The sequence below is a fragment of the Hypanus sabinus genome, chromosome 11 (assembly GCF_030144855.1).
Source record: "Hypanus sabinus isolate sHypSab1 chromosome 11, sHypSab1.hap1, whole genome shotgun sequence".
NCBI classification, from domain to species: Eukaryota; Metazoa; Chordata; class Chondrichthyes; order Myliobatiformes; family Dasyatidae; genus Hypanus; species Hypanus sabinus.
In genome coordinates, this window is record NC_082716.1 from 2,467,967 (window position 1) to 2,492,819 (window position 24,853).

Genomic DNA, 24,853 nt, shown 5'->3' on the forward strand with positions numbered 1-24,853 from the left:
CTTTTGCACTTGTCACAAACAGGGCTGATGTTAGAGTAAAATCGGGACAATTTAGACAGATCAGCCATGGCCACACTTAATGGAATAGTACAGAGGGACCAAATGGCCCTGCGGTGTTTTTTCTTGCTCTTTGCTGCTGATTCTCCTTAATGTGTTGACAGCAATTTGCCCGCTCAGCACGTCCCAAGCCGGATGCGGCAGAGAACCGGAAAGGGCGGGGGAAGTGAAGGAAGGAACCTGCGGACAGTGGGTGTGTTACTGTGCAGTCGGCAGTATTAACCCTACACTTGGGCTGGCTGGTGTCTCACTCATGCTGTGCCTCGGACACAGTTCTCTCTGTTCAGTCCACCAACCGAAGAGGAACGTTAACCCATGTATCCTTTATGGAGGATCCGAAAAGTAGAGATGAGCCGCGGTGTTGCAAGGACCCTCACCAACCCTGGGCAGGGGGTTGGCAGTGGTCTGGAACCTGGTCATTGTGAACTCTCACAGTGGTTGAGTGAATCTGCTGCAGTGAAGTGGTTGCCACAGAGGTGAACAAGCACTTGTCACAGATGAGCATCCATACCAACGCCCTGTCCTCTCTCCCTGCAGACTGTGGCAGCACAAACAGCACCAGATGCTCAAAACCAAGAAGGACTCACTGGACCAAAGAGCCTCTGTGCTAATGGCATACATTTGGAGGCCTGCTGCTGCCTCCCGTGACCAGTTAGCAATACGAGGGAGCGGGGAACGTCACGCAGAGAGTGTCTGGACCTGAGGCTGCTGATCAAGTACTCTGTGACGTTATATGGCACCATGGGCTTCCCTTTGTCTTTGACACAGCTCAGGAGGAAGCACAGAAACAGGCCCTTTGGCCCATCAAATCTGCCGACTATCATCCATTCATTGACACCAATGTTATATCCATTTAATTCCCCCTGCATTGCCATCAACTCCCTCCCCAGATTCCACCCCTCACCCACACACAAGGGACAATTTACAGTGGCCAGTCCTGCATGTATTTGGGATGTGGGAGAGAACTGGTGTACCTGGAGGAAACCCATGCAGTCTCCACACAGACAGCACTGGAAGCTGGGTGTCTGGGGCTGTGAGGTAGCAGCTCTACCCACTGAGCTTGCTGCAGCGTATTTGTGTGAGACCCTGATGTCCTGTACCCTCTGTGAATGCATTGCCACTGTTGTCAATTGTGGAAAACCCTGTTGAATGGATGAGTTTGATTAAAATAAAAGTAACTTTCTTTCAACGTGCTCATGTTTCCTGATGATGCTGAGTTATTGGATGGGATGCCTGATGATCTGTGGCGTAAGGATTCTGATCCCGAACCACGTCCCCCCCCCCCCCCCACTCGTGATCTCTGTCCTAGTTACTGCATGTGCAACACTCACATGTGGCCGTGCACACGCGCACACCCATTCGTGTTGCCTCCATCTTGCCCTTCATTGCTTCAGATTCTTTCATTTGTCACAAGTACATCGAAATGCATGGTTTACATTAACAACCAGCACAACCTGAGGATGTGTTGGGGGCTGCCACAAGTGTCTCCACACATTCCAGCACCAACATAATGTTCAGAGCAACACGAGCAACGAAACAACCCACCCACAGGCAGTCCTCCAACTTCATTCTCCATCCCTCTCCAGTCCTGTGTGCAGTTCAGTCTCTTGCCCTGAGAAGGGTGAAGCCTGCTATTGAATTGGTGCAGCTGACGTTCAGAGGATTGATTCCTGAAGAGCGGGCACTGTTGGATGTGTCGAGGTTTGGAGACTATTCCAGTGTGGAAAACTGAGACAAGCCTTCATTGTCATTCTGGGCACAGGAAAAGGCTTTTCTGCAGCTCTGGGGTCTACATTAGGTGTCATGGCCTTGTGGTTGGGGTAAATGATTCCAGACTGAGATGAGGAGATGGCGGTATTCTCTGGCACAGGTCAGTTGCTGACACGTTTCAGGAGATGTATCTGTGAACACGCAGAGGATGCGGTGCTGAGGAGAGGAGCAGCCATGAGCACATTGAATGGTGGGCTAGTCTGGAAGGGCTGAATGGACACCACCTTTCCTCTTATTACTGGCGTTGGGTACTGTTCACCCCTATGACTTCAACCTTCACCTCTGCTGCAGCTTTATTTCATTAGACATGGGAGCTGAATTAGGCCATTTGGCCCATCGAGTCTGCTCTGCATTCCATCATGGATGATCTATTATCCCTCTCAACCCCATCCTGCCTTCACCCTGTACATTTGGCACTGTGATAAATAAAGAACTTATTAATCACTGCTTTTAAATACATCTAATAATGTTTGCATAGCAGCAGTGGCAATGAATTCCACAGATTCAGCATCCTCTGGCTAAAGAAATTCCACCTCATCTCTGTTCTAAATAGATGTAACTCTGTTCTGAGGTTGTGTCCTTTGGTCAGAAACTTAACCAGTATAGATATTCACTGCACATCCACTTTATCCAGACCTTTCAATATTCAATAGGTTACAATTACATCCCCCTCATCCTTTAAAACTCCAGGGAGTCCAGACCCAGAGCCATCAAACGCTCCTCATATGTTATCCCTTTTATTCCTGGGATCGTTGTCATGAACCTTCTCTGGACCCATCCAGTGCAAGCACATTTTTCCTTGGTTAAGGAACTCAAACCTGCTCGCAATATAATACTTCCTCCCCCTCCTTTCCAACATTCACCCACTCACAGATGCTCTCAGACCCCATCTGTACCCCTCTCCCAAATTCACCAGACATGGCCCAGAGTGACTCCCAACTTGTCCATTCTGGCCAGCCAAAGAATCCCACCCTAGCCTATCCATCAAACACCCAAGCTCCTCATCTCAGTCGAGCAACTCCAGTCCTCCTTACAGCACAGGAAGCTATTCTGTCCATCGATGGAATGCCAGTTCTCAGAGCGGCTCCACATTGTCATGTTTTCCTCAGCCTGATGTTACAGGTGAAGGAATGTTTGCAGGAAGCAGCTAGTGAAACCTGTTCTGCCCTCAGATAGGTTATGATTAACAACTATCCTTCACATCCACACAATGTCCCAAATCTCTCCAAGTGCAGTTTAATGCTGTTGTTGGTGTGTACACCTTCCTTAGAACGTAGGAGAATGAGGGGAGATTTGTTAGAGGTATACAAAATTATGAGGGGTATAAATAGGCTTTTTCCACTGAGGTTGGGTGAGACTGGAACTAAAGGTCATGGGTTAAGGGTGAAAGGTGAAATATTTAAAGGGGAAAATGAGTGGGAACTTCTTCACTCAGAGGGTGGTGAGTGTGGAATGAGCAGCCAGTAGAAGTGGTGGATGCAGGTTCAAATTCAGCATTTAAGAGAAGTTTATAGGGCTATGTTGCAGGTTGAAAGGTCGAGGCAGATCTAATTTTTTGGCACAGACTAGATGGGTTGAAGGGCCTGTTTCTGACTATGGTGTTCGATGACTCTAAGGTCCTATAAATGCAAGTGTAATGGCTTCTTTGTAATGTTCACTGCTGAGGTAACGGTTTCTCTAGCAGCCATGTTTGGTTTACTGTATTGCTGGAGATAACAGGACTGTTAGCCAATCGGGAATTGTTTTGGCTTGTGTATTTGGAAAGATGATGTTTTCGCGGTCTTTTGTCAAGAAGTGAAGAGAGAAGACATGAGTGGAGAAAGCTGGTAGGACGCTGGGATCTGAGAGTCCGAAGGTCGACGACGACCAGAGGAGATCGATGGTGGAAGGATGACTACTGAGTGAGCTCCAACTGGAACTTTGACTTTGACTTGGGCCCTTTTTTGTTTTGTTTGTTTTCATTACTCACCCTATTTTCAGATTAAGATTCACAAAGTCTATCATTTAATTGCATATGGTGTACTCTCTCATTTTGTGTTGTGGGTTTGTAGCTGGGGGTACGTTACACAGCATCCACACAAACATGATTACCCCGTTTGGTGGGGCCAAAGGCTTATTTCCCCTAGACGAATGTGAGCTGGCGAGCCTGAGGGTTACAATTGTGGGGGCTACGTCCTGGATTGATTCCGTTGGATGCTGTGTGATTGCCCTGTTTAAATCTGTAAATCTCTACAGGTATGGATGCCGCTGGGTTACAGCAGTGGTGTGCCTCTATGGGATTGTGTGTTGAGTAGGGTGGATATTTGTACCCCGGATGAATTGTCAATTCAGTGTTTAAGTATGGTTAAAGCTGTTGGCAAAGTTGAAATCGTAGCGCGAAAGTTTGATAAAATGGCGGGCTCAGACCTTGTTTTAGTTAAGGCCATAACGGCGGTGGGACTGCCAGCATCTATCAGTGACCCAGGTGAGGCGGGGCCATGGCCTGTCCATACTGTCAGGGAGGAGGAGAAGGGAGCCCAGCAGGCTGGGGCACAAGCTGAGTTGCCTGCAGTTGGGGGCGGAGATTTCAGAGACAGGGTTCTATCGTTCCTGAGGGATGAGGATAAAAAGTGGTTGGGTTTGGAAAGTTTAATTAGTTCCCGTCCCCAGTGAAGGGTGAGAGTTCTGTGTTGGCATCAGCCCTCATCTCCCTAGCGAATAAAGCAGTGGGTCCCTGCCGGAAGCCAAGAATTTTCTCTGGAATAACGCCCACCCCCGAGGCGCTCTTAATGGACGCTCTGGCAGACCACGAGGGGGAGTCGTGATTTCCTGCTGGGGTTTCAGTGAGGTCCGAATTGTAGAAGCCCTCGGTTACACAGGTGAGCAGGATGGCAGTGATTGTCAGGAACACTACGAAGAGGGAGGTCACCTTCAAGAGAGGGATGCCCCTGGCACATTTGTTCCTGGTGACGGTAATGTTTAGTGCCCCCAGGAGACATGCCGGGGAGAAACTATTGGAAAAGGGGGAAAAGTTGACCACTGAGTCATTCAACTTCGGGGACTCCCCAGTACCACCAGGTTGGTAGAGAAGATGTTGAAGTTGCAAGGTGTCTTTTCTCTTGGCGAGTTTGATGTGGGTTGTTCCAAGAGCACTTGTCACACTATCAGTGTGACTGAGGACACCCCGTTTAGAGAGAGATCGTGGTGACTGGCCCCTGCAGACGTGGAAGATATGCGGCAGCACTTGTGTAAGTTGAAGGAAGCTGGGATCATCACTGAGTCCCGAAGCCCCTGTGCATCTCCAATGGTAATGGCCCGGAAGAAGAATGGGAAGGTAAGCATGTGTGTGGACTATAGGACTCTGAAGAGGCGCACTGTTCCTGACCAGTATACGGTCCCGAGGGTGGAAGACACACTGGCCTGCCTGAGTGGTGTGAAGTGGTTCAGTGTGCTGGATTTGAGGAGTGAATATTACCAGATCCCAATGAGTGAGGTCGACAAAGAGAAAATGGCATTTATATGTCCCCGGGATTCTTCCAGTTCGAAAGGATGCCCCAGGGCATATCAGGAGCCCCTGCCACCTTCCAGAGGGTCATGGAGAAGACAGTGGGGGGTATGAATTTGCTTGAGGTGTTGGTGTATTTGGATGACCTCATAGTTTTTGGACCCACCTTGGAAGAACATGAAGCGAGGCTACTGAAGGTGCTCAGCCGCCTGAAAGCTGAAGGGTTAAAACTTTCTCTGGATGAGTGCCAGTTCTGCAAAATGCCTGTTAGCTATGTCAGACATATTATCTCACGGAATGGAGTAGCTACAGACCTGGTAAGATAGAAGCAGTGACCACTTGGCCAAGGCCCCAGACTGTGAGCGCTCTGTGCTCATTCCTTGGGTTCTGTAGTTACTATTGGAGATTCATGAAGGGTTACGCCAAACTGAGTCACTCCTTGAATCAGCTTCTGTGTGGTTACCCTCCCTTGGGGAAGAAAGGGAGGGGGAGAAAAGGACAGGAGGGTGGAGAATATCTAAACCCGTTGGAGCCCTTTGGACAGAGGTGGGATGTAAAATGTGAGGAGGCTTTTCAGTCGCTGAAGTAGCTGCTGAACCAGGTGCCGGTGCTGGCTTTTGTGGACCCCTGATTGCCGTATGTACCGCACACGGATGCCAGCCGAGAAGGTTTAGGGGGTGTCCAGTATCAGAATCAGGGCACTGGGTTGAGGCCTGTGGCATTTGACAGCCGAAGTTTGTCGCCCTCTGAGAGAAACTATCCCATGAACAAGTTGGAATTCCTAGCGTTGAAATGGGCGGTGGTGGATAAGCTGAGTGACTATCTCTACAGAGCCAAGTTTGAGGTGAGGACAGACAGCAACTCGCTTACCTACATTCTGACCTCGGCAAAACTGGATGCCACAGGCCATCAGTGGTTGGCAGCTTTGTCCGCCCATGATTTCAGCCTGAAGTACCGGCTGGGGTGCTAGAACAGGCTTACGAGCCTGATTGAATTTTTTGAGGATGTGACTAAACACATTGATGAAGGTAGAGCAGTAGATGTAGTGTATATGGATTTCAGCAAGGCATTCGATAAGGTACCCCATGCAAGGCTTACTGAGAAAGAAAGGAGGCATGGGATCCAAGAGGACATTGCTTTGTGGATCCAGAACTAGCTTGCCCACAGAAGGCAAAGAGTGGTTGTAGACAGGTCATATTCTGCATGGAGGTCAGACACCAGTGGTGTGCCTCAGGGATGGGTTAGTATGTTTGCTAATGACACAAAGGGTGGAGGTGTTGTGGATAGTGTGGAGGGCTGTCAGAGGTTACAACAGGATATCGATAAGATGCAAAACTGTGCTGAGAAGTGGCAGACAGAGTTCAACCCAGGTAAGTGTGAAGCGGTTCGTTTTGGTAGGTCAAATATGATGGCAGAATATAGTATTAATGATAAGACTCTTGGCAGTGTGGAGGATCAGAGGGATCTTGGGGTCCAAGTCCATAGGATGCTCAAATCAGCTGTGCAGGTTGACTCTGCGGTTAAGAAGGAATAGGTGTATTGGCCTTCATCAATCATGGAATTGAATTTAGGAGCCGAGAGGTGATTTTGCAGCTATATAGGACCCCAGTCAGACCCCAATTGGAGTACTGTGCTCAGTTCTGATCGCCTCACTACAGGAAGGATGTGGAAGCCATAGAAAGGTTGCAGAGGAGATTTACAAGGATGTTGCCTGGATTGGGGAGCATGGCTTATGAGAATAGGGTGAATGAACTCAGCCTTTTCTCCTTGGAGCAAGGGAGGATGAGGGGTGACCTGACAGAGGTGTACAAGATGATTATCCTGCAAACATTTATATGAAAGTAAAAATATACAATAGAATTTATTACAAATGAAAAATAAGAACATAAGCCTGCCCCGCCATTCAATAAGATCGTGGCTGCTCTGTCCGTAAACTCAACTCCATCTACCTGCCTTTCCCCGTAACCCTCAATTCCCTTACTATGTAAAAATCTATCTAACTGTATCTTAAATATATTTAGTGAGGAAGCTTCAATGGCTTCCCTGGGCAGAGAATTCCACAGATTCACCACTCTCTGGGAAGAACAGTTTCTCCTCATCTCCGTCCTAAATCTTCTCCGCTGAATCTTGAGGCAATGTCCCCTAGTTCTAGTCTCACTTACCTATGGAAACAACTTTTATCTATCCCTTTCAAAATTTTGTATGTTCCTATAAGATCCCCTCTCATTCTACTGAATTCCAGAGAGTGTAGTCCCAGGCAACTCCATCTCTCTTCATAGGTTAATCCCTTCATCTCTGGAATCAATCTGGTGAACCTCCTCTACACTTCCAAAGCCAGTATATCCTTCCTCAAGTAAGGAGACCAGACCTTCACACAGTACTCCAGGTGCAGCCTCACCAGCACCCTGTACAGTTGCAGCCTGACCTCCCTGCTCTTGAATTCAATCCCTCTAGCAATGAAGGCCAACGTTCCATTTGCCTTCTTAACAACCTGTTGTGCCTGGAAGCCAACACGATAAACTAAGACAGACAAGCAACCACTGGGCAAAAGAAGACAAATTGAGGAAAAAAAATTAATACTGAGAACATGAATTGTAAAGTACTTGAAAATAAGTCTGTAGGTTGTTGTGGAATCAGCTCAGAGTTGTGGTGAGTGAAGTCATCCATGCTAGTACAGGAGCCTGCACTAACTGGCTGAGGGCTAATAACTGTTCCTGAAATAGAGACAGCTATTAATAACCCCACAAGCAGCCTTGCAATGCTCTTCTCACAGTGGCCAGTGTGGTGCCTTGATCTCAGAAGGGCTGAAAGTACAAGCTGGGTAACCCCAGGCTGGCAAGTGGTGGGAAGTTAGTGGGGATTCTGAGGGACAGCATCTACCTGCATTTGAAGATGCAAAGATTCAGGATCAGTTCCTGAAGGTTGGAGAGTGGCTAATGTTATCCCACTTTTCAAGAAGGGAGGGAAGGAGAAAACGGAGAACTATCGCCCTGTTAGCCTAACGTCAGTCGTGGGGAAGATGCTTGAGTCCATTATTAAGGACGAAATAGTGGCACATCTAGATGGCAGAAATAGGATTAGACCGAGCCAGCATGGATTTACCAAGGGCAAATCATGCTTGACTAATCTGTTGGAGTTTTTTGAAGGTGTAACAAGGATGTTAGACGAGGGTAAGCCAGTGGATGTTGTATACCTAGATTTTCAGAAGGCATTCGATAAGGTGCCACATAGGAGATTGGTGAGTAAAATCAGAGCTCATGGCATTGGGGGCAGGGTTTCAACATGGATAGAAAACTGGTTGGCAGATAGAAAGCAAAGGGTAGCAGTGAATGGGTGTTTCTCGGACTGGCTGGAGGTGATTAGTGGGGTACCACAGGGCTCTGTATTGGGACCACAGCTCTTTACGATTTATGTCAATGATTTAGATGAGGGCATTGAAAACTATATCAGCAAGTTTGCTGACGATACTAAACTGGGTGGCAGTGTGACATGCGAAGAGGACGTTAGGAGAATACAGGGAGACTTGGATAGGCTGGGTGAATGGGCAGATACTTGGCAGATGTCATTCAATGTGAATAAATGTGAAGTTATCCACTTTGGAAGCAGGAACAAGAGGGCAGAGTATTGTCTGAACGGTGTAGAGTTAGGTAAGGGAGAAATGCAAAGAGACCTAGGAGTCCTAGTTCACCAGTCAATGAAGGTGAATGAGCAAGTGCAACAGGCAGTGAAGAGGGCAAATGGAATGTTGGCCTTTGTTACAAGGGGAATTGAATACAAGAGCAAGGATGTCCTTTTGCATTTGTACAGGGCCCTGGTGAGACCACACCTGGAATATTGTGTACAGTTTTGGTCTCCAGGTTTAAGGAAGGACATTCTGGCAGTTGAGGAAGTGCAGCGTAGATTCACTAGGTTGATTCCTGGGATGGCAGGGCTGTCTTACGCAGAGAGATTGGAGAGATTGGGCTTGTACACGCTGGAATTGAGGAGATTGAGAGGGGATCTGATTGAAACGTTTAAGATAATTAAAGGATTTGATAGGATTGAGGCAGGAAATATGTTCCAGATGTTGGGAGAGTCCAGTACCAGAGGGCATGGATTGAGAATAAGAGGTCAGTTATTTAAAACAGAGTTGAGGAAGAGCTTCTTCTCCCAGAGAGTTGTGCAGGTGTGGAATGCACTGCCTCGGAAGACGGTGGAGGCCAATTCTCTGGATGCTTTCAAGAAGGAGCTAGATAGATATCTGATGGATAGGGGAATCAAGGGATATGGGGACAAGGCAGGGACTGGGTATTGATAGTGAATGATCAGCCATGATCTCAGAATGGCGGTGCAGACTCGAGGGGCCGAATGGTCTACTTCTGCACCTATTGTCTATTGTTTTCTATTGGTTTTTTTTCTATTGATTGGGGATAGTTAGTGCATCTCACAAATTTGAATTTTTTGAAGAGGTGACCAAGAGGATATCACTCTCCAGATGTACCAAGGAGAGCAAGGTGACCTGGTTGGAGGTGTATAAGATGTGGACAGTCAGCAATGAGAAAAGAGCATGGTCTGGATTGTGGGTGTCCTTGATAAAGAATGCTGCCTTCCTCAAAAGAACTCCTTGTAAATGTGCTCACTGTTTTAAATATGCTTATTGAAGAGGCATTTGAACAGGTACCTGAATACGCAGGGCACAGAGGGAGATAGAATTAATGAGGGCAGGTGTAGGTATCTACAATGGTCAGCATAGACGCAATTGGCAGAAGGGCCTATTTCTGTGCTGTGTGCGGCATAGTCCTGCCACCCCGAGACTGCTGTGCACAATTCAGCCCCCCCCCCAACCACCCCCATAAGACATAGGAGCAGAATTAGGTCATTCATCCCATTGAGTTTTGTTCCATCATGACTGATTTATTGTCATTCTCATCTCCATTCTCCTGCTGCCTCCCTGTAAACTTTGAAGTCTGATTATTCAAGAACCTATCAACTTCTGCAAAGATTTGGCCTGCACAGCCTCTGTGGTAATGAATTTCACAGATTCAGAATCAGAATCAGGTTTTAATATCACTGAAACATGTTAGCCGAGCAACAGCAGTGCAATGCAACACGGTAATATAGAAAATAAATAAATCAATTACAGTAAGAATATATATGTATAAAATGGTTAAATTATAAACAGTGCAAGAACAGAAATAATTTTTTTAAAGTGAGGTCGAGTTCATGGGTTCAAAGTCAATTTAGGAATCAGATGTCAAAGGGGAAGAAGCTGGTCCTTGATTGCTGAGTGTGTGCCTAAAGGCTCCTGTACCTCCTTCCTGACAGTAACAATGAGAAGAGACCATGTCCTGGGTGATGGGGTCCTTAATGGACACTGCCTTTCTGAGGCACTGCACCTTGAGTACTACAGATCGAGTGTGTTGGTGCGTGGCCTAGTGGGCAAGGCATCAGACTAGTAACCTGAAGGTCACTGGTTCGAGCCTCAGCTGAGGCAGCGTGTTTGTGTCCTTGAGCAAGGCACTTATCAACACATTGCTCTGAGACGGTGCCCTTCCCTTGGACAACATCGGTGGCGGAGATCCATGGATCGACGGATGCCACCTTTCACAGACAGAGTAGTACTATATCTTCCAAGATAGAGTTGAGTGTTTCTTACAACTTTCTGTAGCTTCTTTCGGTCTTGTGCAGTAGATGCTGCCTGGCCAGCGTTTTGTGTGTCTGTTTTTGTATTTCTTTACCACGCATCGGCATCAGCATACTCCTGCCTTGAGCGGCTTCCTTATCGTGGTGAAAGTGCAATAGGATGTATTGTGTATCTGCACAAGAGGTCGTGTATCAGAACTGACTGTGAGTGCCGTCCTCCTCGTTTTTTGATTTGAACCTCAAGGCCAATGGAATGTGCTGTGATCATGAGTGTGTGACAAGTTGACAGATACCTCCTGTTGGTACTGCTTATTGATATGTACTCAACTGTATAAATAAAACTGTACTTGCAACTTTTTTCGGTACTCTGGTACCCCACTCTTAGGGAAGGGTTCCCCGTGGTATCGCGAGTAAAGACTGGTTGAAGCAATCTCCTCCGTGTCTGAGTGCATTTCCTTAATATTTCTCCTACAACAGGTGTCCCCGCTTTGCGAATGTTTGCTTTACGCCACTTCGGCTTAAGAAAGGTTTCATATGAACGCTCTACCTTTGTAGAGGGGGACACCTTGTATTGAAAAGTAAGTAAAAATAAAAAATAAGTTACCCCAAACAGATATAGATGCTGCCTGGCCTGCTGTGTTCCACCAGCATTTTGTGTGTTGTTGTTTGTCTTTCCAGCATCTGCAGATTTCCTCTAAAACAGAGACAGACTGGTGCGTTCTGATCCACCCCACTCCTGCCTTTTACAGGCTTCAGGCATTTATTCCATTTTAACCTTTTGATGCTTGAAAATTCCTCCACACCTGTATTGATATCTGTACACTTGCAACGCTACTGTGACCCTGTAATTTCCTTTGCGATCAATAAAGTATCTGTGTCTAGTTATCTATCTACCGTCTTCTGGTTTAGCCCGGCTGTCGAAGCGGTGTACCAGCGTGTGGCCGCTGTCACATGCAGACAGCTGCTTGGAGCCACAGGTGGGTGAGATGCCCGGGAACAGACACGGCCAGCCCCTTCACCAAAGGTGCTACCGCTGACGCCCCAGTCGGTAATGGAGGTTGGCAAAAGACTCCTGATTGTGAGGGAGATGTGAGTCTCTCGAGCACGAAGTGAGTGAGTGCTGAGGTTGTCTCCAGCCTTACTGATTAACCAGTAGCCTTCTCTCAATGTCAGCACTGACTGGCGCCGTGCCCATCGCACCTTATCGTAGACGTTTGCTCAGCTGCTGAATTCCGTCCACATTTACTGCCTGAGCAAACATCAGCTGGGTTTAAATAGAGAAGCAGGTCACTGGGCAGGAACCGAGTACAAGATGTGGGCTCTGTTTCTGCTGATCTTTCTGGCTGGGTGTTTCGCCCAGTACGACCCTCACACTGAGCCGAACCGGACTTCCATCGTGCATTTATTCGAGTGGCGCTGGGCTGACATCGCTGCTGAGTGCGAACGGTATTTGGCTCCGCACGGGTTTGGAGGGGTTCAGGTGGGTGCAACTCTCCCGACACAAATCCCCATGCATTCCACACCTCAAAACGACACTGACACAGTCACAGTCCTGAAGCCTCCATTTACGTACATACGATCAGTCTATGCACAGTACATAAGCTAATCTTTTGTATATACAGCCAATATATATTCTGGGTGGCAGGGAGGAGATACATCCCTGCCAAAGGAGGTGCAAAATGTAGCACCTGCTTAGTCCCTGATCAAGGTCACATGAAGCCATAAGAGCAGGTTAGATGGTAGTATGAGCATAGATAGGTCTTGTAGATTGAGCGGATGTGGAAAGGATCTTTCCTATAATGGACAGGAGGATACTGTCTCAGAATACAGGAATTTCGTTCAGAACAGGTTAAGGAGGAATTTCTTTAGCCAGAGAGTGGTGAATCTGTGGAATTCATTGCCACAGGCAGCTGTGGAGAACAAATCTCGGAAAGCAAAGATGAATGGGTTCGAGGTTACTCAAAAGGAGAATGTAGGAGAAGGAGGCTGAGAGGAAATGGCGAAGATTTGATGGGCTGAATGGCCTAATTCTGTTCCTATGTCGTCTGGTCTTATCATGACTCTTAGCTGTCCATTTTGTGCTTTATAGGATTGATTTTATATTTATTGTAAACACGAGATTCTGCTGATGTTAGGATTCCACAGTGACACACACAAAATGCTGGAAGAACCAGCAATTCGGGCAGCGTCTATGGAAATGCACAAACTGCCGAAGTTCGGAGCTCGTGCAGAGTAACAAGCGTTTGTTCTTCTTTACACTTGTGTACTGAAGAGTGACAAGAAACAGTCGAGTCTTGCCCTTGAGGGTGCTGTGCCCAGTGAGTACATTCTGCATTACAGGGTGCTCCTTTGCTGGCATAATCTATGCACACTGATCTCGAGGGGTGCTCGCCCTCTTCAGTTCCGTCAGTGAATCTTATTTGAATCCTCGGATCCTGCACGGATCAGCAGGCAGGGGTATTTCTGAATGTTTTTAAACTCTCCCTGCTTCAATCTGAGGGGTATATTATTGACATCACACCATATCACTGGGTTCTCCATTAATTTCCTGTACACCGACTCATCCTCATTTGAGATACAGCCCACTATAGTGTTGTCACCTGCAAACTTGTAGATGGAGTCAGACAAGAATCTGCCATGAGTGTACAGGGAGTAGAGTGGGGGGGGGGGGGCTGAGGACACCGTGGTGAGTGTACAGGGAGTAGAGTGGGGGGGGCTGAGGACACAGTGGTGAGTGTACAGGGAGTCGAGTGGGGAGGGGGGGGCTGAGGACACAGTGGTGAGTGTACAGGGAGTAGCGTCTGGGGGCTGAGGACACAGTGGTGAGTGTACAGGGAGTAGCGTCTGGGGGCTGAGGACACAGTGGTGAGTGTACAGGGAGTAGAGTGGGCGGGTTGAGGACACAGTGGTGAGTGTACAGGGAGTAGAGTGGAGGGGTTGTGGACACAGTGGTGAGTATACAGGGATTAGAGTGGGGGGCTGAGGACACAGTGGTGAGTGTACAGGGAATAGAGTGGGGGAGCTGAGGACACAGTGGTGAGTGTACAGGGAGTCGAGTGGGGAGGGGGGGGCTGAGGACACAGTGGTGAGTGTACAGGGAGTAGAGTGGGGGGGCTGAGGACAGTGGTGAGTGTACAGGGAGTAGAGTGGGGCGGGGGCTGAGGACACAGTGGTGAGTGTACAGGGAGTAGAGTGGAGGGGTTGTGGACACAGTGGTGAGTATACAGGGATTAGAGTGGGGGGCTGAGGACACAGTGGTGAGTGTACAGGGAATAGAGTGGGGGGCTGAGGACACAGTGGTGAGGTTACAGGGAGTAGAGTGGGGGGGCTGAGGACAGTGGTGAGTGTACAGGGAGTAGAGTGGGGGGGCTGAGGACACAGTGGTGAGTGTACAGGGAGTAGAGTGGGGGGGCTGAGGACACCGTGGTGAGTGTACAGGGAGTAGAGTGGGGGGGCTGAGGACACAGTGGTGAGTGTACAGGGAGTAGAGTGGGGGGGCTGAGGACACAGTGGTGAGTGTACAGGGAGTAGAGTGGGGACTGAGGACACAGTGGTGAGTGTACAGGGAGTAGAGTGGGCGGGTTGAGGACACAGTGGTGAGTGTACAGGGAGTAGAGTGGGAGGGCTGAGGACACAGTGGTGAATGTACAGGGAGTAGAGTGGGGGGGCTGAGGACACATTGGTGAGTGTACAGGGAGTAGAGTGGAGGGGTTGTGGACACAGTGGTGAGTATACAGGGATTAGAGTGGGGGGCTGAGGACACCGTGGTGAGTGTACAGGGAGTAGAGTGGGGGGGCTGAGGACACAGTGGTGAGTGTACAGGGAGTCGAGTGGGGAGGGGGGGGCTGAGGACACAGTGGTGAGTGTACAGGGAGTAGCGTCTGGGGGCTGAGGACACAGTGGTGAGTGTACAGGGAGTAGAGTGGAGGGGTTGTGGACACAGTGGTGAGTATACAGGGATTAGAGTGGGGGGCTGAGGACACAGTGGTGAGTGTACAGGGAATAGAGTGGGGGGGCTGAGGACACAGTGGTGAGGTTACAGGGAGTAGAGTGGGGGGGCTGAGGACAGTGGTGAGTGTACAGGGAGTAGAGTGGGGGGGCTGAGGACACAGTGGTGAGTGTACAGGGAGTAGAGTGGGGGGCTGAGGACACAGTGGTGAGTGTACAGGGAGTAGAGTGGGGGGGCTGAGGACACAGTGGTGAGTGTACAGGGAGTAGAGTGGGGCGGGGGCTGAGGACACAGTGGTGAGTGTACAGGGAGTAGAGTGGGGACTGAGGACACAGTGGTGAGTGTACAGGGAGTAGAGTGGGGGGCTGAGGACACAGTGGTGAGTGTACAGGGCGTAGAGTGGGGGGGTTGTGGACACAGTGGTGAGTGTACAGGGAGTAGAGTGTGGGGCTGAGGACACAGTGGTGAGTGTACAGGGAGTAGAGTGGGGGGGCTGAGGACACAGTGGTGAGTGTACAGGGAGTAGAGTGGGGGGGGCTGAGGACACAGTGGTGAGTGTACAGGGAGTAGAGTGGGGACTGAGGACACAGTGGTGAGTGTACAGGGAGTAGAGTGGGGGGGCTGAGGACACAGTGGTGAGTATACAGGGAGTAGAGTGGGGACTGAGGACACAGTGGTGAGTGTACAGGGAGTAGAGTGGGGGCTGAGGACACAGTGGTGAGTGTACAGGGAGTAGAGTGGGGGGGTGAGGACACAGTGGTGAGTGTACAGGGATTAGAGTGGGGGGCTGAGGACACAGTGGTGAGTGTACAGGGAGTAGAGTGGGGGGGCTGAGGACACAGTGGTGAGTGTACAGGGAGTAGAGTGGGGACTGAGGACACAGTGGTGAGTGTACAGGGAGTAGAGTGGGGACTGAGGACACAGTGGTGAGTGTATAGGGATTAGAGTGGGGAGCTGAGGACACAGTGCTGAGTGTACAGGGAGTAGAGTGGGGGGGCTGAGGACACAGTGCTGAGTGTACAGGGAGTAGAGTGGGGGGGTGGGTTGAGGACACAGTGGTGAGTGTACAGGGAGTCGAGTGGGCAGGGGCTGAGGACAGTGCTGAGTGTACAGGGAGTAGAGTGGGGGGGTGGGTTGAGGACACAGTGGTGAGTGTACAGGGAGTAGAGTGCGGGGGCTGAGGACAGTGCTGAGTGTACAGGGAGTAGAGTGGAGGGGCTGAGGCAACAGTGGACGCATCAAATCGTGGACGCATTGGTAATCATTTTCCAATGTTCTATAGATTCAGGAACAGTTCCTGCTGGTTGGAGGGTGGCTAATGTCCCACTTTTCAAGAAAGGAGGGAGAGAGAAAACAGGGAATTATAGACCGGTTAGCCTGACGTCAGTGGTGGGAAAGATGCTGGAGTCAATTATAAAAGAGGAAATTACGACACATTTGGATAGCAGTAGAAGGATCAGTCCGAGTCAGCATGGATTTATGAAGGGAAAATCATGCTTGACTAATCTTCTGGAGTTTTTTGAGGATGTAGCTATGAAAATGGACAAGGGAGAGCCAGTGGATGTAGTGTACCTGGACTTCCAGAAAGCTTTTGATAAAGTCCCACATAGGAGATTAGTGGGCAAAATTAGGGCACATGGTAATGGGGGCAGAGTACTGACATGGATTGAAAATTGGCTGGCTGACAGGAAACAAAGAGTAATGATTAACGGGTCCCTTTCGGAATGGCAGGCTGTGGCCAGTGGGGCACCGCAAGGTTTGGTGCTGGGACTGCAGCTGTTTCCAATATACTTTAATGATTTAGATGAAGGGATTAAAAGTAACATTAGCAAATTTGCTGATGACACAAAGCTGGGTGGCAGTGTGAAATGTCAGGAAGATGTTATGCAAATGCAGGGTGACTTGGACAGGTTGGGTGAGTGGGCAACTGTATGGCAGATGCAGTTTAATGTGGATAAATGTGAGGTTATCCACTTTGGTGGCAAGAACAGGAAGGCAGATTACTATCTAAATGGAGTCAAGTTAGGAAAAGGGGAAGTACAACGAGATCTAGGTGTTCTTGTACATCAGTCAATGAAAGCAAGCATGCAGGTACAGCAGGCAGTGAAGAAAGCTAATGGCATGTTGGCTTTTATAACAAGAGGAATTGAGTATAGGAGTAAAGAGGTCCTTCTGCAGCTGTACAGGGCCCTGGTGAGACCCCACCTGGAGTATTGTGTGCAGTTTTGGTCTCCAAATATGAGGAAAGACATTCTTGCTATTGAGGGAGTGCAGCGTAGGTTCACAAAGTTAATTCCTGGAATGGTGGGACTGTCATATATTGAAAGATTGGAGCGACTGGGCTTGTATACATTGGAATTTAGAAGGATGAGAGGGGATCTGATTGAAACATATAAGATTATTAAGGGATTGCACACGCTGGAGGCAGGAAGCATGTTCCCGCTGATGGGTGAGTCCAGAACTAAAGGCCACAGTTTAAGAATAAGGGGTGGGCCATTTAGAACTGAGATGCAGAACTTTTTCACCCAGAGAGTGGTGGATATGTGGAATGCTCTGCCCCAGAAGGCAGTGGAGGCCAAGTCTCTGGATGCATTCAAGAGAGAGTTAGATAGAGCTCTAATAGATAGCGGGGTCAAAGGATATGGGGAGAGGGCAGGAACAGTGTACTGATTGTGTATCGTCAGCCATGATCACAGTGAATGGCGGTGCTGGCTAGAAGGGCTGAATGGCCTACACCTGCACCTATTGTCTATTGACACAGTGGTGAGTGTACAGGGAGTAGAGTGGGGGGGGGGCTGAGGACACAGTGGTGAGTGTACAGGGAGTAGAGTGGGGGGGCTGAGGACACAGTGGTGAGTGTACAGGGAGTAGAGTGGGGAGGCTGAGGACACAGTGGTGAGTGTACAGGGAATAGAATGGGGGAGGCTGAGGACACAGTGGTGAGTGTACAGGGAGTAGCGTGGGGGGGCTGAGGACACAGTGGTGAGTGTACAGGGAGTAGAGTGGGGGGGGTGAGGACACAGTGGTGAGTGTACAGGGAGTAGCGTGGGGGGGCTGAGGACACAGTGAGTGTACAGGGAGTAGCGTGGGGGGGCTGAGGACACAGTGGTGAGTGTACAGGGAGTAGAGTGGGGGGGTTGAGAACACAGTGGTGAGTGTACAGGGAGTAGCGTGGGGGGGCTGAGGACACAGTGAGTGTACAGGGAGTAGCGTGGGGGGGCTGAGGACACAGTGGTGAGTGTACAGGGAATAGAGTGGGGGGGTTAAGAACACAGTGGTGAGTGTACAGGGAGTAGAGTGGGGGGGCTGAGGACAGTGGTGAGTGTACAGGGAGTAGAGTGGGGGGGCTGAGGACACAGAGGTGAGTGTACAGGGAGTAGAGTGGGGAGTTGAGGACACAGTGGTGAGTGTACAGGGAGTAGAGTGGGGGGGTTGAGGATACAACTCTGTGTTTAAAATAATCATGGTAAAGGTGTCTCTGCCTATCCTTGCTGAGCACAGTTTGTTGGTCAAGAAGTCAAGGATCCATTTGCAGAGTCCCAGATCTGGGAGTTTGCTTGGAATTATCACATTGAATGTGGGGTTGAGTCAATAAACGATGGTCTAATGTTGGTGACTTTACTGTCCGGGTGTTCAGGAGATGAGTGTAGAGCCAGGGAGATGGCGTCTGGCGTGGACCGGTTTCGGCAGTGGGTGAAGACGTAGTCTGGGAGGCTGGACTTGATGTGTGCTTTGACCAGCTGATGTTTGGTGTTCGAGCCACCAGACAGTGGTCCTTAAGGCATATTACCCTTTTTCACTTGGGTGAACGTGGTCTTCCTGAATCAAGTGGGGACCTCAGCCTGAAGCAAGGAAAGGTTAAGAATGGCTGCAAGTGCCCCTGCTGGCTGGTCTGAACAGGATCTAAGGTATGGCCAGCGCCCCCTCTCGGGGTTTTACTGCTGCATGGTCCAACCATTGCTCTGAGCAGGAAATCTTTACATGGCATGAAAACTGGACAGCTTTTTAAATGATTTTTTTCAAATATTCAGAGCATTCTACACACCGTCCTTACACATCTGGAGAAGGAGGATGCTTATGTGAGAATGCTGTTCTTGAATTACAGTTCACCATTCAACACCACAGTTCCATCCAGGCTTGACAAGAAGCTCAGAGACCTCGGCCTTCACCCTGCCTTGTGCAGCTGGATCCTGGACTTCCTGTCAGATTGCCGGCTGGTTGTAAGAGTGGGCTCCCTCACCTCCACCCCTCTGACTCTCAATACAGGAGCCCCTCAGGGCTGTGTACTGAGTCCCCTCTATTACTCCCTGTATACCCACGACTGTATCGACACCCTCGGCTCCAATCTGCTAATTAAATTTGCTGACAACACTACATTGATTGGCCTTATCTCAAACAATAGCAAGGTGGCCTACAGGGAAGAAGTCATCTCTCTGACTCAGTGGTGTCAAGAAAACAACCTCTCCCTCAATATCACAAAAACAAAGGAGATGGTTGTGGACTACAGAAGAAATGGAGACGAGCTAACCTCTATTGACATCAGTGGATCTGGGGTCGAGAGAGTAAACAGCTTTAAGTTCCTCAGCATCCACATTACCCAGGACATCATGTGGTCTGTACCCAGCAGCTGTGAAAAGGGCACAACAGCACCTCTTTACAAACATAGAAAACCTACAGCACAATACAGGCCCTTCGGCCCACAAAGCTGTGCGGAAAATGTCCCTTCCTTAGAACTACCTAGGCTTTACCCATAGTCCTCTATTTTTCTAAGCTCCTTGTAGCCATCCAGGAGTCTCTTAAAAGACCTTATCCTTTCCGCCTCCACCACAGTCACTGGCAGCCCATTCCATGCACTCACCACTCTCTGTGTAAATAAAAAACTTACCCCTGACATCTCCTCTGCACCTGCTTCCAAGCACCTTAAAGCTATGCCTTCTCGTGCTAGCCATTTCAGCCCTGGGGAAAAGCCTCTGACTATCCACATGATCAATGCCTCTCATTATCTTGTACACCTCTATCAGGTCACCTCTCATTCTCCGTCACTCCAAGGAGAAAGGGCCAAGTTCACTCAATCTATTCTCATAAGGCATGCTCCCCAATCCAGGCAACATCCTTGTAGATCTACTCTGCACCCTTTCTATGGTTTCCACATCCTTCCTGTAGTGAGGCAAACAGAACTGAGCACAGTACTCCAAGTGGGGTCTGACCAGGGTCCTATATAACTGCAAAATTACCTCTTGGCTCTTAAATTCAGTCCCATGATTGAGGAAGGCCAATACACCATATGCCTTCTTAACCACAGAGTCAACCTGCGTAGCAGCTTTGAGTGTCCTATGGACTCAGACCCCAATATCTCTCTGATCCTCCACACTGCCAAGAGTCTTACCATTATTGCTATATTCTGTTATCATATTTGACCCACCAAAATGAACCACCTCACACTTATCTGGGTTGAACTCCATCTGCCACTTCTCAGCCCAGTTTTGCATCCTATCAATATCTCATTGTAGCCTCTGACAGCTTTCCACACTATCCACAACACCCCCAACCTCCCAACCTTTGTGTCATCAGCAAACTTACTAACCCATCCCTCCGCTTCCTCATCCAGGTCATTTATACATGTCACAAGGAGTAGGGGTCCCAGAAGAGATCCCTGAGGCACTCCACTGGTCACTGGCCTCCATGCAGAAGTTTGCATGAAACCTTCTGTTTGGTATGGGCGCCAAATCCTAAGAAATTTCTATGGGGCACAATTGAGAGCATCCTGACTGGCTGCATCACTGCCTGGTATGGGAACTGTACCTCCCTTAATTACAAGACTCTGCAGAGAGTTGTGCGGACAGCCCAGCACATCTGTAGTTGTGAACTTCCCATGATTCAGGACATTTACAAAGACAGGTGTGTAAAAAGGACCTGAAGGATCATTGGGAACCCAAGTCACCCCAATAACAATGCAAAGGGAGGGATGTTACAGAGATCAGGAGGGGTGTAGGGGCTGGAGGGGTTTACAAATACAGGAAGGTTATGGTTGTCAGAGGGATTATAGAGATAGAAAGGTTACCGAGATGGTTGGACTACCCTGTGTTATTTCTTGGACAGATTTCCCCGCCCAGTGAGAACATCGTGTTGGAGCAGCCCTGGAGACCCTGGTGGCAGCGATACCAGCCAATCAGCTACAAGCTCTGCTCCAGGTCGGGAACAGAAGAAGAATTAAGGGATATGGTCACCAGGTGTAACAATGTCGGGGTGAGTTAACCGCCGGCTATGCCAAAGAAATCCCTGGAAGTCTTGCTCCACAGGATAGGATTCATGGGCAGTGGGAAGAGAGGGAAATATCCCAATCACAAGTAGATCTGTGCAGAATCAGAAAATGCTGGAATGGCTCCAACGAAGGTCACAGACCTGAGCTGTGAACCATTCCTCTCCACAGATGCTGCCTGACCTGCTCTGTTTCCAGTGTTTCCAGGTTTCAATCATCTGCAGCTCCTAATGCAGATTGACACAGCTCTCCCAGTGTAGACCGACACAGAGCTCCCGGAGTGGGTCATTACAGGTCACCCATTGTAGACCGACACAGTGCTCCCAGCGTGGGTCATTACAGTGCACCCAGTGTAGAGCGACACAGTGCTCCTGGTGTGGGTCATTACAGTGCACCCAGTGTAGACCGACACAGTGCTCCCGACGTGGGTCATTACAGGTCACCCAGTGTAGACCGACACAGTGCTCCCAGCGTGGGTCATTACAGTGCACCCAGTGTAGAGCGACGCAGTGCTCCCGGCATGGGTCATTACAGTCCACCCAGTGTAGACCGACACAGTGCTCCCAGAGTGGGTCATTACAGTGCACCCAGTGTAGAGCGACACAGTGCTCCCGGCATGGGTCATTACAGTGCACCCAGTGTAGACCGACACAGTGTTCCCAGCGTGGGTCATTACAGTGCACCCAGTGTAGACCGACACAGTGCTCCCAGAGTGGGTCATTACAGTGCACCCAGTGTAGACCAACACAATGCTCCCGGCATGGGTAATTACAGTGCACCCAGTGTAGACCGACACAGAGCTCCCGGTGTGGGTCATTACAGTGCACCCAGTGTAGACCGACACAGTGCTCCCAGCGTGGGTCATTACAGTGCACCCACTGTAGACCGACACAGTGCTCCCGGCGTGGGTCATTCCAGTGCACCCAGTGTAGAGTGACACTGAGCTCCTGGAGTGGGTCATTACAGTGCACCCAGTGTAGAGCGAAACAGAGCTCCCGGCGTGGGTCATTACAGTGCACCCAGTGTAGACCGACACAGAGCTCCCAGCGTGGGTCATTCCAGTGCACCCAGTGTAGAGCGACACTGAGCTCCCAGAGTGGGTCATTACAGTGCACCCAGTGTAGAGCGAAACAGAGCTCCCGGTGTGGGTCATTACAGTGCACCCAGTGTAGACCGACACAGTGCTCCCGGCGTAGGTCATTACAGTGCACCCAGTGTAGACCGACACAGTGCTCCCGGAGTGGCTCATTACAGTGCACCCAGTGTAGACCGACACAGTGTTCCCAGAGTGGGTCATTACAGTGCACCCAGTGTAGACCGACACAGTGCTCCTGGCGTGGGTCTTTACAGTGCACCCATTGTATACCTACACAGAGATCCTGGAGTGGGTCATTACAGTGCACCCAGTGTAGACCGACACAGAGCTCCCAGCGTGGGTCATTCCAGTGCACCCATTGTTGACCAACACAGAGCTCCTGGAGTGGGTCATTACAGTGCACCCAGTGTAGACCGACACAGAGCTCCCAGCGTGTGTCATTCCAGTGCACCCAGTGTAGAGCGACACTGAGCTCCCGGAGTGGGTCATTACAGTGCACCCAGTGTAGACCGACACAGTGCTCCCGGCGTGGGTCATTACAGTGCACCCAGTGTAGACTGACACAGAGCTCTCAGTGTGGGTCATTACAGTGCACCCAGTGCACAGCGACACAGAGCCCCCGGTGTGGGTCATTACAGTGCACCCAGTGTAGACTGACACAGAGCTCTCGGTGTGGGTCATCACAGTGCACCCAGTGTAGACTGACACAGAGCTCCCGGTGTGGGTCATTACAGTGCACCCAATGTAGACTGACACAGAGCTCCCGGTGTGGGTCATTACAGTGCACCCAGTGTAGACCGACACAGTGCTCCCGGAGTGGGTCATTACAGTTCACCAGTGTAGACCGACACAGTGCTCCCGGAGTGGCTCATTACAGTGCACCCAGTGTAGACCAACACAGAGCTCCCAGTGGTGTTCCTACTGCAGACTGATGTTGTACACTCTGTGGGGAATGGCACAGCAGCCACAGTGCAAACTGAAATGGTATTGTACATTTCCACCATGGAACCAAGTTTCTCCTCGTTTATCTGTCTATGGCTCTCTTAATCTTATAAACCTCCATCATATCTCCCCTCAATCTTCCCTACTCCAGAGAAAACAACTTGAGTTTATCCAACCTCTCGTTATAGCATAAACAAGAGAAAATCTGCAGATGCTGGAAATCCGAGCAACACACACAAAATGCTGGAGGAACTCAACAGGCCAGACAGCATCTACATCGACTCTGTTCTTTTCCTCGATGCTACCTGGCCTGCTGAGTTTGTCGTTAGACACTGCCCTCTGATCCATGGTGAACCTTTCCTGCAATGGTGTGCACTCATTAGCCACCAGACAGACACAGACAGTTATTGGACTTGCAGAAAGTGGAAAAGCTGTTGTGGTGGAGAGGCACTACACTAATTCAGCTATCAATCTGCTTGTGCTCAGGTGCGGATCTACGCCGATGTGGTGATCAACCACATGTGCGGGGCGTCAGGAGGAACTGGCAAACACTCAGCCTGCGGAACGTACTTCAATGCTGCGGCTGAGGATTTCCCGGCAGTGCCCTACTCCTCCTGGGATTTCAACGATGCCAAGTGTCACACAGCCAGTGGCAACATCGAGAACTACCATGACGTCAGCCAGGTGAGTGGACCCAGTGGTACGTGCTCCTCACACATCTTCGCACCTCGTTACCTCCGCCATCACACCGATGTGCCCCCACACAGCCCACCCTTATACATCACCATGTACACTGCCTATAAAGAGTATTCACCCCCCAACCCCCCAGAAGTTTTCACTTTTTACAACATTGAATCACAGTGGATTTAATTTGTCTTTTTGACACAAATCAACAGAAAAAAGACTCTTTCATGTCAAATTGAAAACAGATCTCTAAATTGATCTAAATTAGTTACAAATATAAATCACAAAATAATTGCTTGCATAAGTATTCACCCCCTTCAAGTCAGTATTTAGTAGACACACCTTTTAGCCATAATCACAGCCTTGAGTCTGTGTGGACGGGTCTCTACCAGCTTTGCACATCTGGACACTGCAATTCTTCCCCATTCTTCTTTACAAACCTGCTCAAGCTCTGTCAAATTGCATGGGGATCATGAGTAAACAGCCCTTTTCAAATCCAGCCACAAATTCTCAGCTGGATTGAGTCTGGACTCTGACTTGGCCACTCCAGAACATTAACTTTGTTGTTTTTAAGACATTCCTGTGTATCTTTGGCTTTATGCTTGGGGTCACGGTCTTGCTGGAAAAGAAATCTTCTCCCAAGTCACAGGATTTCCCTGTATTTTACTGCATTCAGTTTACCCTCACAAGCCCTCCAGGGCCTGTGGCAGTGAAGCGTCCTCACAGCGTGATGCAGCCACCACCGTGCTTCATGGTAGGGATGGTGTGTTTTTGATGATGTGCAGTGTTTGCCTTGTGCCAAGCACAGCGTTCAGTCTGATGGCCAGAAAGCTCAATTTTGGTTTCATCAGACCGTATCACCTTCTTCCAGCTGACTTCAGGGTCTCCCGCACGCCTTCTGGCAAACTCGAGATGAGATTTCATGTGGTTTTTGCAACGGTGGCTTTCTCTTTACTGCTCTCCATAAAGCTGCGACTGGTGAAGCACCCG

The 24,853-nt window shown here is 49.5% G+C and overlaps 2 protein-coding genes across 3 annotated transcripts in view; both read left to right on the plus strand.

Annotated features, from left to right (window-relative positions):
- Positions 1 to 1,250, plus strand: part of rnpc3 (RNA-binding region (RNP1, RRM) containing 3) — a 77,083-nt gene extending 75,833 nt beyond the window's left edge. For both annotated transcript variants that reach the window (XM_059983661.1, XM_059983660.1), the window contains exon 15: positions 162 to 1,250. In XM_059983661.1, coding sequence (XP_059839644.1) covers positions 162 to 227 — 66 coding nt within the window. In that variant the 3' untranslated portion in view covers positions 228 to 1,250. The remainder of the gene's footprint in view (positions 1 to 161) is intronic.
- A 10,832-nt stretch (positions 1,251 to 12,082) lies between these two features.
- The window catches only part of LOC132401650 (pancreatic alpha-amylase-like), a 42,570-nt gene continuing 29,799 nt past the window's right edge, over positions 12,083 to 24,853 (plus strand). Inside the window, exons 1-3 of the mRNA XM_059983673.1 lie at positions 12,083 to 12,413; positions 20,982 to 21,128; positions 23,666 to 23,863. Coding sequence (XP_059839656.1) covers positions 12,246 to 12,413; positions 20,982 to 21,128; positions 23,666 to 23,863 — 513 coding nt within the window. The 5' untranslated portion in view covers positions 12,083 to 12,245. The remainder of the gene's footprint in view (positions 12,414 to 20,981; positions 21,129 to 23,665; positions 23,864 to 24,853) is intronic.